At 40.0% G+C, this 17,914-nt stretch overlaps 2 protein-coding genes across 9 annotated transcripts; both read left to right on the top strand.

Moving 5' to 3' along the window:
• The first annotated feature begins 3,072 nt into the window (after window positions 1-3,072).
• LOC146322544 (trace amine-associated receptor 1-like) lies at window positions 3,073-5,855 on the top strand. 6 transcript variants are annotated; one of them, XM_084724546.1, is made up of 3 exons: window positions 3,073-3,144; window positions 4,792-4,880; window positions 5,039-5,855. In XM_084724546.1, the coding sequence occupies exons 1-3, from the start codon at window positions 3,127-3,129 to the stop codon at window positions 5,853-5,855; spliced, it is 924 nt and encodes a 307-aa protein (XP_084580672.1). In that variant the 5' UTR covers window positions 3,073-3,126. The 6 variants fall into 6 exon arrangements, with proteins under 6 accessions (XP_084580672.1, XP_084580674.1, XP_084580668.1 ...); XM_084724548.1 differs by lacking the exon at window positions 4,792-4,880 and having other exon boundaries at window positions 3,089-3,144; XM_084724542.1 differs by lacking the exon at window positions 3,073-3,144 and having other exon boundaries at window positions 4,708-4,880; window positions 4,997-5,855.
• Window positions 5,856-12,169: 6,314 nt separating this feature from the next.
• On the top strand, window positions 12,170-13,415 carry LOC146322545 (trace amine-associated receptor 8a-like). 3 transcript variants are annotated; one of them, XM_084724551.1, is made up of 2 exons: window positions 12,170-12,426; window positions 12,608-13,415. In XM_084724551.1, the coding sequence occupies exons 1-2, from the start codon at window positions 12,254-12,256 to the stop codon at window positions 13,413-13,415; spliced, it is 981 nt and encodes a 326-aa protein (XP_084580677.1). In that variant the 5' UTR covers window positions 12,170-12,253. The 3 variants fall into 3 exon arrangements, with proteins under 3 accessions (XP_084580677.1, XP_084580675.1, XP_084580676.1); XM_084724549.1 differs by having other exon boundaries at window positions 12,254-12,426; window positions 12,566-13,415; XM_084724550.1 differs by having other exon boundaries at window positions 12,254-12,329; window positions 12,607-13,415.
• Window positions 13,416-17,914: the final 4,499 nt, after the last annotated feature.

Below are 17,914 nucleotides of genomic sequence, written 5' to 3' on the forward strand. Positions count from 1 at the left end.
GTTAGAGTCTGGATTCCTTTGCATAAAACATTTTATATGCAGATCATAAATGTGTTTCAATATCACAATCTCTAAGAATGACTTTCATTTTGATGCTTCACTGAAGTGACTCAGGATTTGTTCATTTTCATTTGGTTTGGCCAAAGCACCACTTTTATGGTTTACTGTGCAGCCTGTAAGCATTAGAGTAACAAATTTTTCTGGTGCTGGTACTTAAGCACAGTGAATTTGAAAAGTATTTGAAAGTCCCAACATGTAGTATTTTAAAGATGTTTCATCAACATTAGAACAGTGTAGGAAATTGTACACTGTCTGTTTTATAATTGACTTAACTGACTTGCAGACATACAACAACACATGTGGGTGTCTAGACTTACTTTGTTTGTCACTTGCATTTTCTGTTCCTGAAATGGTCCTTAGAGCATTCTACTTTTACATATTCCATGAAATGCACTTAAAGATGCACTATATATATATATATATATATATATATATATATATATATATATATATATATATATATATCAATTAACTCTTCCATTAGTATCTGACAACATTAGTCATGATAATGATAACTATGTTTAATTATACCACATGCACTTTTTATTTGATACATGCAGTTTTTTCTATTTCTCCATGTGCACAGCTTCACGCATTGTCACATGAATGAAGGCTGAAAGCCATGAATTCATATAAAGATGAAGAGAGAAGAGAGGGCTGCTCTTGGGAATATGTCATTTAGTAGATTTTTACTTTATCCTGTTTAGAAAGAGCAACCTTCATCAGTGTGGCCAGATGGCTGAAAACATTTTGTGCAGATATGATCGAGCAAAAGTTTACTAAAAGATGTATTCCTGAGTGCAACCCTTCTTCTTTATGTGAATAAATGACTACATACAAGCTAGGTGCATCCAGGTCAAAGAGCAGTGGTGACCCCAGATGGATTTTTGCAATCTCTGCATTGAAACCAGATCAGTGATATCAATGCAAATACAATATGTTTGACCATTAGCTGACTGCAAAATAAAGAGTGGATAACAGAAGGAAAATGTTTTTTTTTTCCAGCAACATAAATGTATAATAAATTTACACATAACATACCTTATGAATTATAATAAAATAAAGGCGTGGCCTGTTGTTTTTGTTCTGCTGGCTTACACCGATCAGGCATAACATTATGACCACTGACAGGTGAAGTGAATAACACTGATTATCTCTTCATCATGGCACCTGTTAGTGGGTGGGATATATTAGACAGCAAGTGAACATTTTGTCCTCAAAGTTGATGGGTTAGAAGCAGGAAAATTGGGCAAGCGTAAGGATTTGAGCGACGGTCTGATGAATCACATTTTCTTTTACATCATGTGAATGGCCAGGTGTGTATGCATTGCTTACGTGGGGAACAAATGGCACTAGGACGCACTATGGGAAGAATGCAAGCCAGCAGAAGCAGTGTAATGCTTTGGGCAATGTTTTGCTGGGAAACCTTGGGTCCTGCCATCCAAGTGGATGTTACTTTAACACGTACCACCTACCTAAGCATTGTTGCAGACCATGTACACCCTTTCATTGAAACAGTATTCCCTGATGGCTGCGGCCTCTTTCAGCAGGATAATGTGCCACAAAGCAAAAATGGTTCAGGAATGGTTTGAGGAGCACAACAACGAGTTTGAGGTGTTGACTTGGCCTCCAAATTCCCCAGATCTCAATCTAATTGTGCATCTGTGGGATGTACTGGACAAACAAGTCAGATCCATGGAGGCCCCACCTTGTAACTTACAGGATGTAAAGGATCTACTGCTAACATCTTGGTGACAGATACCACAGCACACCTTCAGGGGTCTAGTGGAATCCATGCGTCAACGGGTCCGGGCTGTTTCGGCAACAAAAGAGGGACCAACACAATATTAGGCAGGTGGTCATAATGTTATGCCTGATTGGTGTAAGTCTCAAACCAAAATTTCCTGTGTGTGCTTTTTGTCATTTGTGATTGTCTACTAATCTCTTATAATTAACCTGCATAGAGAGTGACACAACACTCAGCTCCTGAGTCGGTGAGCCACAGACCTGCTAGCCTCCAACCAGTTCCTGTTCCAGACTTGACCTGGGTTTTGCCTGCTTCCCCTTTTGGACGATTCCCACAAGTCTTTTCTGGGGGACAAGCCTAGATTTCAAGACAGCCCCCACAAGAGAGCAAGGTTCTCAAAGATGTCAAGGCTCCCTGTCGTCGAGTTTCCTGGTCTCTTTTGTGTTACACATTGCTCTAGGGCCAAATAGCACCCACACTGGTAGCCACAAGCAAACTGATCAGTTAACTGGTATACAACCAGCCAGGTAGTCTAGAGCCACCTTCTGGAAAGCCTTCCAGATTTTGCTACCCAGGGCCCCAGCCAACATCACTCCAACCTCTAAATTTGCTGACACCATGTCTGTTCCTGAGTCAGGCTATGGCTCACCTGCTTCTCGGTCAGTGCCCCAAATGACACCTATTCCTTGTTGCGAGTTAATGGATTTTGGTCAGCTTTCCATTCCTTATTTTCAGCTTTGTCATTGAACCTCAGAGTCTCCAGATAGGTTCTGCCTTTGCTGCCAGCCACCAGAGGAGGTCTGGCACCAGTGCTGGTCTATGGAGCTGTTGGGTTTTCTAAAACTTCCAGGACACTCTCTCTGTGTCTCCCTCCAGTGAGTTAGCTCAGCAGAACTTAACACAGTTAGCTCTAAATGACACCCTACATTTTTTTCTGCATACTCACTGAACAAAGAAGGGATTTTTTTGTGCTGGGATAATCTGAGTACAGCATTTAAAGATAAGGACTGGACTGTACTCCCACAGAGAGGAACATTTAGCCCAGCCACCTTGACCTGAAGCATGTGACAGATGGCCAAGGTGGGCATAAACCAAAGTAACCAACACTGAAGAAGGAGAGTACCAAAGCCAAAGTGCATCAGTCTCTTCGGAGAGAAAAAGAGCAGCTCACATGTGGAGGATGAAGGGGTTGGCAGGGATGATGGAGATTAAACAGTTGCATTACAGGTCAAATGACTCTCCTCTGTATGGTGATGGAGACCTTGGAGGGAACAGAACTCTGCTTTCCACAACTTCTCAACACCTCCTGCACAAAGCCAATGCATCCTCACTCTGAGGCCATGCTGACTCAAATTCTGCTGTCCTTCATCTCTTTGCTCACCACACTTCAAGTAGTCATTCATTAATTTACGAAACTGGTATATGTAATAAAAAGTATTGCCTGATCATAAACTGTGAGGAATGAAATGATTGTTCCAAGCCATCTTACTATATTTCAGTCTTTTGTCTATCTGCTTTTATCTGAATTATTAATATAGATAATGATCAATATTTTGCTGGTCTCTTTCCCAGGCAGTTCCACACCCCCACCAACCTCCTCCTCTCTCTGGCTGTTTCAGATATCTTCGTGGGCCTCTTTCCAATTATTCACATAGATGGCTGCTGGTTTCCTGGTGACCTTGTTGTATGCAATGGAGAGAACTGGACCCAAAAGCGAAACCCAGACAGCTGTTCAGTTTTAGGTGGCTTTATTTTCAAACAAAACAGGAATGGATGTTTTGGGTAGATGCAGGGCTCTCACGAGAAACAGGGCAGGCAGGCAGAGCAAGGCTGGAGACAGGTGGCACGCTTGAGAGGCAGGCAAATGGGTTGCCAGCAAGTGTCAATGTCAGGCAGAAAAAAGGCAAGGCTTAAGCAAAAATCCACAGGAGGAAAGAAGCATTCAGCAATAGGTAGACCATGGTTAGTACCACAAAGCAGACTGAACAATCTGGCAGAGACTGGACTGCAGAGCCGGGGTATTTGTACTGCTGGAGTTGATTGGTGGATGGTTTTCAGGTGAGCAGGCAGATTGGCAGCAGGAGTTGATTAGCAGCAGAGCTGGTGAGCCACGCCCAGACACACAGACACGCCCAGACACACAGACACAGAGAGAGACAAACAAGGAACCACAAGAAACAAAGGGGAGGGGGAAACAGCTGACACATGAGGAATGAAGGAAAAGGCAGACTATGACAGACCTCATGTGTACTCTGTATCAGTATCTAGACTACATTATTGCCTCAGTAGGAACCATGATGCTCATATCAATTGACCATTATGTGGCTATTTGTCATCCTCTGCATTACCCCACGACAAGGCAGGTATAACTCCTGCATTGGAGAGTGTATACTTTTTATTAACTACATTGCTGGAATTCCCCTCTTTCGGCCATTCCCAGGAGTCTCCTTTCTGTGGGACCCAGCTAGCTTGCAAGACAGCTCTCACAAGAAAGCAAGTTTCTCAATGATGTCAAGGCCTTGTCTTCCAGTTCCCTAGTCTCTTTTATGCTACATCTTGCTCTTGTCTGTCAGGCATAGTACTTTCTGAGGTAATTTGGTTGCAAATAAGATTAAAGCAAAACTGTAGTCCCACAAAGAGCAACATTTACAGCTTTAGATCAACCAATTTTGACCCTGGACATATGGCAAATGACCAAAGGTGGACATACACAAAAGTCACCAGTATTGAGGAAGATTAATACAAAGGGCATATTGCTTTAATCTCTATGGAGAGAAAAGGAGCAGCGGAGGTGAGGATGGAGGAGGGGTGGGCAGGGATGATAGAGATAAATCAGTTGTATCACAAGAAGCTTTAGTTAAAAGACTGTCAGAGCTCTGCAGATTCTACAGTGTGTGGTGATGGAAACCGTGGAGGGAACTGAACTCTGCTTTCCACAACTCCTCAACACTTCGTGCACAAAGTCAACCCGTCCTTACTCTGAGACCATGCTGACTTACATTCTGCTGTCCTTCATCTCTCTACTCACTGCAGCTCTTAACCTGGTGGTCATCATCTCTATCTCCCACTTCAAGTAGCCATTCATTCATTTATGAAACTGATAGATAGTGATAAAAAAGTATTGTCTGAACATAAATTGTGAGATTGTTGAATTGCAGTGTTTGTTCTATTTGCTTTTATGTGAATGAGTAATACAAATAATGATAAATATCTTGTTGGTTTTCTTCCCAGGCAGCTCCACACCCCCACCAACCTCCTCCTCCACTCTCTGGCTGTCTCAGATTTCTTTGTGGGCCTCATTATGGTCTTTCAAATTATTCTCACAGATGGCTGCTGGTTCCTTGGCGACCTCATGTGTACTGTGTATCAGTATCTAGACTATATTATTGCCTCTGCCTCAGTAGGAACATTGGTGCTCATATCAATTGACCGTTATGTGGCTATTTGTCATCCTCTGCATTACTCCACCAAAATCACACAAAAAAGAGTTGAAGTCTGTATTTGTCTGTGTTGGATATGTTCTGTAGTCTTTCAAAGTTTCATTCTGAGTGACATCCTGAAACAACCAGGCAGGTATAACTCCTGCATTGGAGAGTGTGCATATTTCATAAACTATAATGCTGGACTTGCAGATCTTACTTTTTCCTTCATTGTTCCCATTACTGTTATTGTTGTTTTGTATATGAGAGTATTTGTGGTGGCTGTGTCTCAGGCTCGTGCCATGCGGTCTCATGTTGCAGCAGTCACACTCCAGCAATCAGTGAAAGTAACTGCTAAAAAATCTGAAATGAAAGCAGCCAGGACTCTTGGTGTACTCGTGGTTGTGTTTCTAATATGTCTCCTTCCATATTATTGTGTTGCTCTTACAGGCCAAGACAACTTACTCAATGTTTCATCTGCCACCTTTGTAATGTGCTTGTACTATTTAAACTCCTGTCTAAACCCGGTGATCTATGCCTTTTTCTATCCATGGTTTAGGAAATCTGTTAAACTCATCATTACACTTCAAATACTGCAGCCTGACTCCTGTGATGCCAACATACTGTAGGGAGATCATGCATGGTTCCTGAAAATAGACCCTCAGCACGAATAGAAAACTATAATCATACTTGGGAATTTATAAGTGAAAAACAGATATAAAAGTCTGGGTAAGGGTTCCCTCTGTATAAACCATTTTATGTGCATAAATGTGTCACAATATGAAAAACTCAAAGAATGATTTTCATTTTTAATACAACAGAGAAACTTTTTATTATTATTATTATTTTGGACAAAACACTGCCTATTGGGTTTACTGTAAGTATTTGCTCTGACACATTTTTGTGCTGTATACATACTTAAGAACAGCAAATATGAGAAGAAACACCGAAAAATCAAGGCACCAACTTCTTGTAGAATTTTGAAGATGTTTATATCAACTTTCAAGTTAAAATGAAGGAAATTGTACATATGACAACATAAACTTACATGGGTTTCCAGATTTACTTTTTTGTCACTTCCTTTTAGAGCATTCTATTCTATTTCATAAAAGCCATCAAATAAAATAAACTCACGGTAAGACAAAACATAGCATTACCTGTCAAAAGCCTGGACACATCCACTCATTCAGTGTTTTTATTTTCATTATTGTATGCACTGTAGATTAATGCAAATCAACACTATGAAATATGGAATTACATGGCATTATGTATTCAGCAACAAAATGAAAACAAGGCAACATATGTTTCATATTTTTGATTTTTAAAAAGGAACTAGACTTGTGCACACTGTCTTTTGTACTTGCAATCAAAGATTTCATTATTGGTCTAAAATCTTTGGTTGCAACTGCAAAAGACAATGTGCAGTTGTATGACAGGAATCTTCATCATTAGACCCTCAGCATGAATAGAAAACTTTGCTTGGTCTTGTCCGATGAATAATTGAATAGCAGTTATGTTAAAGTCTAGGTTTCCTATGTTTAATCCATTTTAAATGCAGATCATACATGTGTTACAATAAAGTATTTACTACAGTGTCATTTTTTGCAGCATTGAAGCTACTTAGGATTTGTTCATTTTCATTTATTTTTATCAAAGTACCACCGAGGGCTTATTGTGCAGTATGTAAGTATTAGGACTGTGACACTTTTTGTGCCAGCTGTCTACTTAAGCACAGTGAATTTGAAAAGAAACTGTAATTTTAAAGTCCCAACATGTAGTATTTTGAAGATTTTCATATCAACATTACAAGAGCAGTGTAGGAAATTGTATACTGTTTTATCCATGACAAACTGCCTAACAGATATATGACAATACATGTGGGTCTCTAGACTTACTTTCTTCACCACTGGCTTTTTTCATTCCAGGCAAGGTCATTTCAGAACGAGAGCAGTTTTTTTTTTTTTTTTGTTTTTTTTACAAAAGCTAAGGAATAAAATACAAATAAAGATCCACAAAGCATAGTATACATACCGTATACTGTAAGTACATATGTAATTATAATTAATACTTACATCCTTATCTGATAGTTAATACTGATAATGATAACTTTGCTCAGTTATATCACCTCACACACCCTCAACTGAATTCATGCAGGTTTTATTCACTTCAGTGTTACTTCATGTGCACAACCTGATGCACTGTTACATAAAGAGAGACCAAAAGTCATTCATTTGTATAAAGAAGAGAGGGTTGCACTCAGGAACATATAATTTAATGAACTTTTAACAAATCATGTCTGGCATTAGGATGCATAAACCATTTTTGGACATCCAGCTTTTATCAGTGTGGACGGATGGCTAAAAATGTTTTGTACAGCCTACTTCCAGAGATGATCAAATAACTTTTTATTAAAAGATGTATTCAAGAGTGCAACCCTCTCTTCTTTATATGGAAAGTTTAAGTATTTAGGATAATGTTCCAGGTGGTCAGAGTGCAGTGGTAACTCCACAGATGCAAGTCATTTATTTAGTATAAATATTGGGCAGTAGCAGGCAAGTACCCCCTTGGAGCCATCAGATCTGCTCGCCATCACATCACAGATGTACTGGATTTTTGCAGTGTCTGCAATGAAATTCCTGAAATGCAGTGGAAAGGGGTGATGCCAGAAGAAACAACATTGTTCTTATATGTCTATAATTTCAAACCTCCATGAATCACGTTCCCTCTCAAAAAATGTGTTTATTGTCATTACCACTGAATCTGAAACTAACCAAACATGCTTCTGTAGTTTAGTTTAGTTTATTTAATTTATGAAAGGACAGTGTGCAATGACATTGATTATTTACATGAAATGAAAGGATGGTTGCACCAGATTTAAAGAAACGCTAATTTCCATCTGTAGTGCTACACTCCTCTGCAACATAATGTGATGTATAATAAAAATATATGTAATAACAAAATAATAATAATAATAGTATTGAAGATTTAACTGTTAAACTGTATAGACACACATCAGTCAGTCCAATTTTACCTCATACTGACTACAAACTGCTATTTTAATCAGTCAAATGCTACACAAACCATTTAAAGAATGGGATTAATTTAACCAAATTTTCCTGGCACCATGTCATTCCTCCAATAGACCTATATTCCAGAACCTCAAAAGCTGGAAAAAATGTTTCCCTTTCCCTTTCGGGTAAATGATGCAATTTAATTAGGGACGCATGGTAGTAAATGTTTCATATATTGTAATGCTACATAGAAAAAAGTCACTTAAGCTATTCAGTCACCTCCATCAGTCAGTACTTTTCACCTAACAAAACATTAGAAAATTTAATTTGTGATCGACACAGTGGTGAAAAGTCCCCATTGTTTACTTGGGGATGTTTCATATATGATGTATATGTAAGTGTGATCTATGTCTCATCTATTCTGTGTGCAGGTTAGCTCACACGTCAGTTGGACCTTTAGTATTCAGAGATGATTGAATAAAAATATCCTCCTTGCCATGAGAAACCCTTAATTTTTCATTCTCACAAAAGAAATTTGTCTCTTTTTCCATCTATTCCCCCACATTTCCATTTCTCATGAACTGAACATAATATAGACCCAGCTGATACTAGCACTGTCTTGGAGGACTTTAAGAGGTGTGCACTAAGACTGATGGATGAACTTAACCGTTGAAGGCTTCATGGACATAAAGCACAGTTTTGTTTTGACTTGACATTTTGACTGAGATTCACCTAGTGGCTCTGATGCAGGTGTCTGCAGACAATCTGCTACACTTCGGCCATGCTTTAAGTATGCCTTGCAACCAACCTCAGAGTATCCTACCAGTTCCAGTTTCTGAGTCAGCAAGCCAGTGGCCTGCTAGCCTCCAGTCAGTTCCTGTTCTGGAATTGACTAACGTCCTGCCTGATTCACCTCTTTTGACGATTCCCAGGAGTCTCCTTTCTGGGGGGATTTTGGCTAGCTTTCAAGACAGTCCTCACAAGAAAGCAAGGTTCTCAGTGAAGTCAAGGTTCCCTGTTCTCCAGTTCTCTGATCCCTTTTGTACTAAACATTGCCTAAGCGCAAAACACCTCCCAGAATGCTAGCCTTCAGCAAGTTCTATCCATCCATTATCCATTAATCCATCCATCCATCTTGAAACGCTTATCCAAAATTGGGTCGCAAAGGCAACAGTTCCCCCTCTGACTGGGGGATCACGAGGTATTCCCAGGCCAGGGCGGAGATATAATCCCTCCATGTAGTCCTTGGTCTGCCCCATGGCCTCCTTCCAGGTGGACATGTCTGGAACACCTCCCTAGGGAGGCGACCAGGGGGCATCTTTACAAGTACTCTGAGTTCTTCACGGATGACTTTTCACCCTATCCCTAAGGGAAATGCCAGCCACCCTGCTGAGAAAACCCATTTCCGCCGCATGTATCCACGATCTTGTTCTTTCAGTCATGTCCGACCCCTGATGACCATAGGTGAGATTAGGAATGAAAATTGACTGGTAGATGGATAGCTTCGCCTTCTGGCTAAGGTCTCTTTTTGTCACAATGGTGCAGTAAAGCGAACGCAATGCAGCTCCAATTCTCCGGCCCATTCCACACATTGTCCCCTCACTTGAGAACAAGACCCCGAGATACTTGAACTCCCTCATTAGGGGTAAGGACTCATTCCCTACTCGAAGTAGACAATCCACCGGTTTCCTGGTAAGAACCATGGCCTCAGATTTAGAGGTGCCCTCCCCTCCATGACTATGCCTCGAGATCCTGTCCATGAGTGTCATGAACAGGACTGGTGATAAGACGCAGCCCTGACACAGGCCAGTCCTCACCAGAAAAGAGTCTGATTTACTGCCGGCAACCCAGACACAGCTCACACTTTGGGCGTACAGAGATTGAACGGCCCTGAAAAGTGACACGCTCACCCTAAACTCCTGCAGCACCTCCCACAATGTCTCCCATGGAACCCAGTCATACACCTTCTCCAAATCCATAAAACGCATGTAGACTGGATGGTCGTACTCCCAGGCCCCCTCCAGAATCTTTGCAAGAGTGAAAATCTTTTCTGTCGTTCCATGACCAGGATGTAACCCGCATTGTTTCTCATCAATCTGAGGTTTGATTATCGGCCTGACCATCCTTTCCAGCTCCGTACAGTAAACTTTCCCAGGGAGGCTTAGCAATGTGATGCCTCTATAATTGGCACACATCATCTGGTCCACCTTTTTGAAAAGGGGAACCACCACCCTGGTCTACCACTCCTTAGGCACTGTACCAGACTTCCACGCAATGTTGAAGAGACATGTCATCCATGACAGCCACTCAACACCCAAAGCCTTCAGTGTTTCAGGGTGGATCTCGTCAATCCCTGGGGCTTTGCAACTGTGGAGTTGTCTGACTACCTCAGTGACTTCCTCCAGGTAAACTGATGGTGATCGCCCATCACTGTCCAGCTCTGCCTGTACCATAGTGGGTGGGTTAGTTAGTTTCAGAAGTTCTTCAAACTACTCCTTCCACTGCTGCATTACCTCCTCATTTGAAGTCAACAGCGGTATGTAAACACAGACAGCGTTTTCCCACCCATAACCCTTAGGCATATGGAGGCAACGCTCTCATCCACCAGGGTTAACTCCAACATAGTGGCACTCAGCTGGGGGCTTGTGAGTATCCCCACACTCGCCTGGTGCCTCATACCCTGGGAAAGGGTACAGCTCCAGACCCGAGGCTGTGCATCGAGGTAAGACCCACCAGATCTAACCTATAGCGCTCCACCTACCGCATAAGCTCCAACTCCTTCACCACCAAAGAGGTGACGTTCCCAGAGCCAGCCTCTGCTGCCAGGGTCCAGTCCATCAGGACCCTCTACCTTCCTTCACTGCCACCCAAAAGGCAGTGCACCCAAACCCAGCAGCTCCTCCTGTAGATGACAGACCCACGGGATGGAGGAGCATTTGCCATGTTGAATGTTTGGGCTGTGCCTGGCTGGGTTCCATGGCATGCCCAGCCGCCAGGCACTTGCTGACAGGCCTCCCTTCCAGGCCTGGCTCCAGATGGGGCCCCAGGTTTCCTCCAAGCAGGATCACTTCACTCCTTCCTCATTCTTCCATGCAGTTTTTGAACCCTTCTTAGTCTGGACTCTTGCCTGAGACCAATTTGCCATGGGAGTCCCTACCAGGAGCACTAGGCTCCAAAAAACACAGCTCCTGGGTGGTTCCCGGAGATGGTTCCCCATTGCCTTCAGCAAGTTGATTGTTTAACTATGTTCCTGTTCTCTAGTTTTGTCATCCAATTCCAGAGTGGCACAGCCTTCAGCCCAGGCCTCAATAATGTCTCTGACTTTACTGTTGGCCATCAGAGGGAGGATCACTCCACCTTCACCCCCCACCTCAGGACTGGATGCAAGAATTAAAAAAAAATCTAAATAATTTGTACTTTTAAGTTTTTGGCTTTATAACCTTTTGTAGTATTTTATACTGTTTTTGCTGTTTTATACATTACCAACAAGGATGATGTTTCTGTGTTCTGTCTGAAGTGCACAGTTTGCCATAAATTGCAAAAAATATCATCATACAAAAAAAAAAAGAATATTTACTTCTAAGATACTTCCAAACTCTCTTGGTGTCTCCAACCAGTGAGTTAGCTCAGCAGAGGCCAACCCCATTAAAAGCAACAACTGGCTTTAAGTAACCCTAACTTTCCACAGACTCACTAAAACTGATACAAAGAAACCATGTGATGTGAATGGGATTTTGTACCTGCTGAGATAATGTGGGTGCAAATTTTAAAAACTGAAGTGAAAATGTACTCCAACAAAGACCAACATTTACAGCTTTAGATCAACCAACTTTGACCTTGGACATATGGGAAATGGCCAAATGTAGAATTTACTTTAATCTCTATGGAGAGAAAAAGACCAGCAGATATGAGGATTAAGGAGGGGTGGGCAGGGATGATAGAGATGAATCAGTTGTATGACAGGAAACTTCAGTTAAAAGACTCCCAGAGCTCAGCAGATTCTCCTCTGTGTGGTGATGGAGGCTTTTGAGGGAAGTGAACTCTGCTTTCCACAGCTCCTCAACACTTCCTGCACAAAGCCAACCCATCCTTACTCTGAGGGCATGCTGACTCACATTCTGCTGTCCTTCATCTCTCTACTCACTGCAGCTCTTAACTTGCTGGTCATCACCTCTATCTCCCACTTCAAGTAGCCATTCATTCATTCATGAAACTGGTATATGAATATGAAAGTATCGATTGATCATAAACTATGAAGAACAGGAGGGTTTTTCAAAGCAATCTTATACTATTTCAGATTTTGCTCTGTTTTACTTTATCTGCATGAGTAATATAATTAATGATCAATATATTGCTGGTCTTCTTCCCAGGCAACTCCACACCCCCACCAACCTCCTCCTCGTCTCTCTGGCTGTCTCAGATTTCTTCGTGGGCCTCTCTCCAATTCATTTCCAAGATGGCTGCTGGTTTCTTGGTGACCTCTTGTGTACTCTGCATCAGTATCTAGCCTACATTATTGCCTCTGCCTCAGTAGGAACTATGGTGATGATTTCTATTGACCGTTATGTGGCTATTTGTCATCCTCTGCATTACTCCACCAAAATCACACAAAAAAGAGTTGAAGTCTGTATTTGTCTGTGTTGGATATGTCCTATAATCTTTCAAACTTTCATTCTCAGTGATAACCTGAAACAACCAGGCAGCTACAACTCCTGCATTGGAGAGTGTATACTTTTCATTAACTACATTGCTGGACTTGTAGATCTTACATTTTCCTTCATTGTTCCTGTTACTGTTATTGTTGTTTTGTATATGAGAGTTTTTGTGGTGGCTGTGTCTCAGGCTCGTGCCATGCGGTCTCATGTTGCAGCAGTCACACTCCAGCAATCAGTGAAAGTAAGTGCTAAAAAGTCTGAAATAAAAGCAGCCAGGACTCTTGGTGTTGTTGTGGTTGTGTTTCTAATATGTCTCTGTCCATATTATTGTGTCGCTCTTACAGGAGAAGATAAGTTGCTTAATTCTTCATCTGGCACCTTTGTAATATGCTTGTATAATTTTAACTCCTGTCTAAACCCCATGATCTATGCTTTTTTCTATCCGTGGTTTAGAAAATGTTTTAAACTCATTGTTTCACTTCAAATACTGCAGCCTGACTCCTGTGAGGCCAACATACTGTAGAGAAATTATGCATGGTGCCTGAAAATAGATCCTCAGCATGAATAGAAAACTACACTTGGTCTTGGTGACACATAACAACTGTAAAAGTCTGGGAAAGAGTTCCCTCTGTATAACCCATTTTATGTGCATAAATGTGTCACAATATGAAATTCTTGTAGAATGACGTTCACTTTCAATGCTACAGAAAAGCTAATTTTTATCATTTCTTTATTTTCATTGATTTTGGACAACTCACCATTTCTTAGGTTTACTGTTCAGCTTGTAAGTATTAGCACTGCCACATTTTTGTGCTTTTATGTTCTGTACATACTTAAGAACAGTGAATTTGAAAAGAAACCAAGTTTAAAGAACCAATGTTTTGTAGTATTTTGAAGATGTTTATATCAACCTTAGAAGAACAATGTAGGAAATTGTACACTGTTTTATACATCACTGAACTGACCTAGAGACACATGAGAATATTTACATATGTGGGTTTGCGGGTTTTGCTCCCTTCAGAGCATTATATTTTCATAAAAGTCATCAAATAAAAAGGACTCATGGGTAGACAAAACATATTACCTGTCAAATGTTTGTTCCCCTCATTCAATGTTTTTTTTTTTTAAATATTATTCTAAATTGTAGATTAATAATGGAGAAATCAACATAATGAAATATAGAATTATATGGAAATATCTATTCAGTAACAATATGAAAACAAGGCAAAATGTGTTTCATATTTTAGATTCTTATAAAGCAAGTAGACTCTTGCACACTGTCTTCTGTACTTCTAATCAAGGGTTTCATATCATTGTTATAAAATCTTTATTACAAGACAGTGTGCAAGAGGTTTTGTTTTTCATTGTTGATGCATGGTCTTAAAACACACCCGTCAACCTACGTGTGTGCAACAATATTTTTGCTCTTTGATATTTTAGATTCTTCATAGTGGTCACTGATAGAGTAATTCTTAAACAATAACACAAGAACAGTCTAAATGAGTAGGATCATTTAATGAAAATCTTGCATGCAAGGGAACAGGTTACATACAGGAGTCTGCAGTGTAAGTGTTCGAAGAAAGAATGTTCACACAGGATTTTTATAATGCAAAATAGGCAAAATCTAACATCCTTACTAACAGTCTCATGACAGAAAATTGGTACAGTGTCCTTGTAAATGAAACAACTTATTCTGTTACTCTATGGAATGTCAGTTTCTCCTTTCAAGGGTGCAGCTTCTTCTTCACACGCTCGCACCATCATGTCTATGTGCAGCATAGTTATTCCAGTTCATACAGTATATGAAGTATAAAATCACCATATTTTTCTAACAGTCACCTTTTGCTTTGATTACAGCTCCGAAAACTGTTGGTATGATCTTAACCATTTCCTATGAGAATAAAGAAAAATCACTGAATGTGACGTCTGTCCAAACGTTTGACCGGTACTGTATGTATTTATGTATATCAATTAACTCTTACATTAGGATGTGATAATGCTAATAATGCTAATGATCAACTGTGGTCAAACATTACCTCTCACAATTTCAATTTAACACAGGCAGGGTTTTTTTTTTCTACTAAAGTGTTACTCCATGTTCACAACTTCACACACTGTGATATGAATGAAGACTGAGGGCTCTATGTTACACCCAGCGCAAAGCCATTGGCTCAATGGTCATTTCACAGTTGCACCTGACAGAACCAAAAGTTCATTGCACTTCTTCTTTGACCAATAAGAGCAGAAACTCTCTTCTGTGCACAACTGTAAACTGTCAATGAAACTCTAAATGAAAATGTAAGTGGATAACTCACCTGTCACTTTCTAGACAAACACATAAGCTGTGGCTTTCTGTCCCAGTGAAGTCCTAACCAATGAGTGAGCCAGCTCTAACCTTTGTCTGCCTAGAGACAACAATAACAAAATTGAATTGGATAACTCTTTTTTTTGCTGTTTTCAGGACAGTAACCCTTTCATTTCTGAAGCAAAATTGATACAAAATTAGGTTTAAATTAGAAGAGAATAGCCTAATAATTAAGTGAGACTAACCAAATATAATATATAATATTATATATTATATAATATATTATATATTATATCATATATTTTTAAATATAATATTAAAAAATAATTATAATAAAATACTGATATGTTCAGAGTTGGTCAGCCCTATACACACGCTATGCAAGTTGCATAGGGCCTCATGACATATGCAAGGGCCCTGCCTCGCTCTCGTGTCAAAGCGGCTGTCAGTGTTTACAACTTTGATGAGAGGATTGGCTCTAAATTTTGATTAGCCAGGACTGGTTACGGTGACTAGGCTAAATGTTTAGCTATGTTAGCTAAGACTAATACCAATATTAGCTTTGGATATATGACATTTATTTGCAAATTAATTGGGGACACAATCTGACAGTAGTAAAGAGTGGCACCTGTCATGACGAAAAGTCGTGCAAGTAGAAAATGAGTAGTATAGCAGCACTGTATGCCACTGAACCGGCAGCATACCACTGTAGAAAGAGCAGCATACCATTAAGGACAATGGCACATGCCACTGAACAAGCAGTATACCACTCCACAGATCTGTATATGCTACTGAAACAGTAGTGGCATATCATTAGCATACCAGCATCTCAGTCAGATGACATGTGTTGTAATTGTTGTATACTCACTATACTCTTTGGTATATTTTAGATTCTTATAAAGCAAGCAGACTCTTGTACACTGTCTTCTGTACTTCTAATCAAGGATTTCATATCGTTATAAAATCTTTATTGCAAGACAATGTGCAAGGGTTTTTGTTTTTTATTGTTGATGCATGGTCTTAAACACACCTGTTGACCTGCGTGTGTGCAACAATATTTTGCTGTGTGATATTTTAGATTCTTCACAGTGGTCACCTTTGCTTTGATTACAGCTCTGAAAACTGTTGGTATAATCTTAACCATTTCCTATAAAAATTAATAAAAACCATTAAGTGAGAAGTGTGTCCAAACTTTTGACTGGTACTGTATGGATTTAAATGTTTATCTTTAACACTTACATTCGGATATGATAATAGTAATAATGCTATTGATTAACTGTGGTCAAGCATTACATCTCAAAATTTCAATTTAATACATGCTGGAGTTTCTTTCTACTCAAGTGTTACTCCATGTTCATAACTTCACACACTGTCATATGAATGAAGATTGAGGGCCCTATGTTACACCCAGCGCAAAGCCATTGCACTGGTGGCGCAGGTGGATTTGCTGTCTTACACCTGTGCAAGTACCATTTTTGCCACTACTGCAAGATAGGAAATACTCTTGTATCTGGTCTGTGCAGCCATGGGCGGGAGGTCTAAAAATGAAGGCAAAATGAAGGTGTGGTTTGGCACATTGGGTAAAACTTAAGTGCACCTTGGACCAGTTAAAACCCACATGTTTGGCTAAGGCCCACACACACGTCTCCACAATTACAAAACACCTTCATTTATGTTTAGTCTTTTCTCCACACAGGATTGTGGATGAGTAAACTGTCCTTAGAACATATTTTCTATCAGCAATAAAGTGTAAATATTGAAGTTAAAAGTGTGTGGGTGTGTGTGTCTGGTGCTTGGCTGAGGTGCACATGCACATCTCCACAATCACAAAAAAATCCTGTCCATGAGTGTCATGAACAGGATTGGTGGTATGGCGCAGCCCTCACACAGGCCAAGCCTCACCGGAAAAGAGTCTGACTTACTGCCGACAACCCAGACACAGCTCACGCTTTGGGTGTACAGAGATTGAATGGCCCTGAGCAATTATATTTTCAAAAAAAATAAATAAATAAATAAAAAATTGAGGCATTGAATAAGTAGACAAAGACAAATTAAACAAATCAGCAAGGGAATACATTATAACATGAGCAGCAACTTTAACAAATTTAGCTTCCAAACCATCTGGACCAGCACTAGTGTTTTCTTTCAACTGACATATAGTATGAAAAACATCAATAGGCGAGATTTTTTGAAAGAAAAAGAACAGTTAGGTGGAGAAGAGTTAGAGGATGCAACAGTGCCACAGGAGTTGAAATAATGTGAACCACAGATAGAAGAAAAATGTTGATTAAAAGCATGTGAGATAAGTAAAGGATCAGAAATAATTTAATTATTAATTTCTATCTGATTTATTGTATTTTTGTTATTTTTATTAAGAATTCGGTTCAGCTGGTTCCAAAACTGCCTAGGATTATGAAAATCCTAAGACAAGCCATCTTTATAGTAATTCTACTTTGCATTCCTTGTTTCAGTCTTACATAAATTTCTCAAGTGTCTGTAGATTTCCCAATCAGCAGAATCCTTGGTCGAGCGATATTTGGCCCAGGCTTTATCCCTTTGTTTAGAGAGACTGATAAGATGTGAGCTAATCCATGGTAAATGTCTACCCTTAAATCTGTCTTTGTGGGAGCGTGTTTACCAATTACATTAGTAAATTCAGAAAGGTTAATTCAAAAGGTTTCAAAATTAGTTAGCAATCAAAATTAATGTTCTTACAT

The sequence above is a fragment of the Lutjanus erythropterus genome, chromosome 8 (genome assembly GCF_056507025.1).
Source record: "Lutjanus erythropterus isolate fLutEry1 chromosome 8, fLutEry1.hap2, whole genome shotgun sequence".
NCBI lineage: Eukaryota > Metazoa > Chordata > Actinopteri > Lutjaniformes > Lutjanidae > Lutjanus > Lutjanus erythropterus.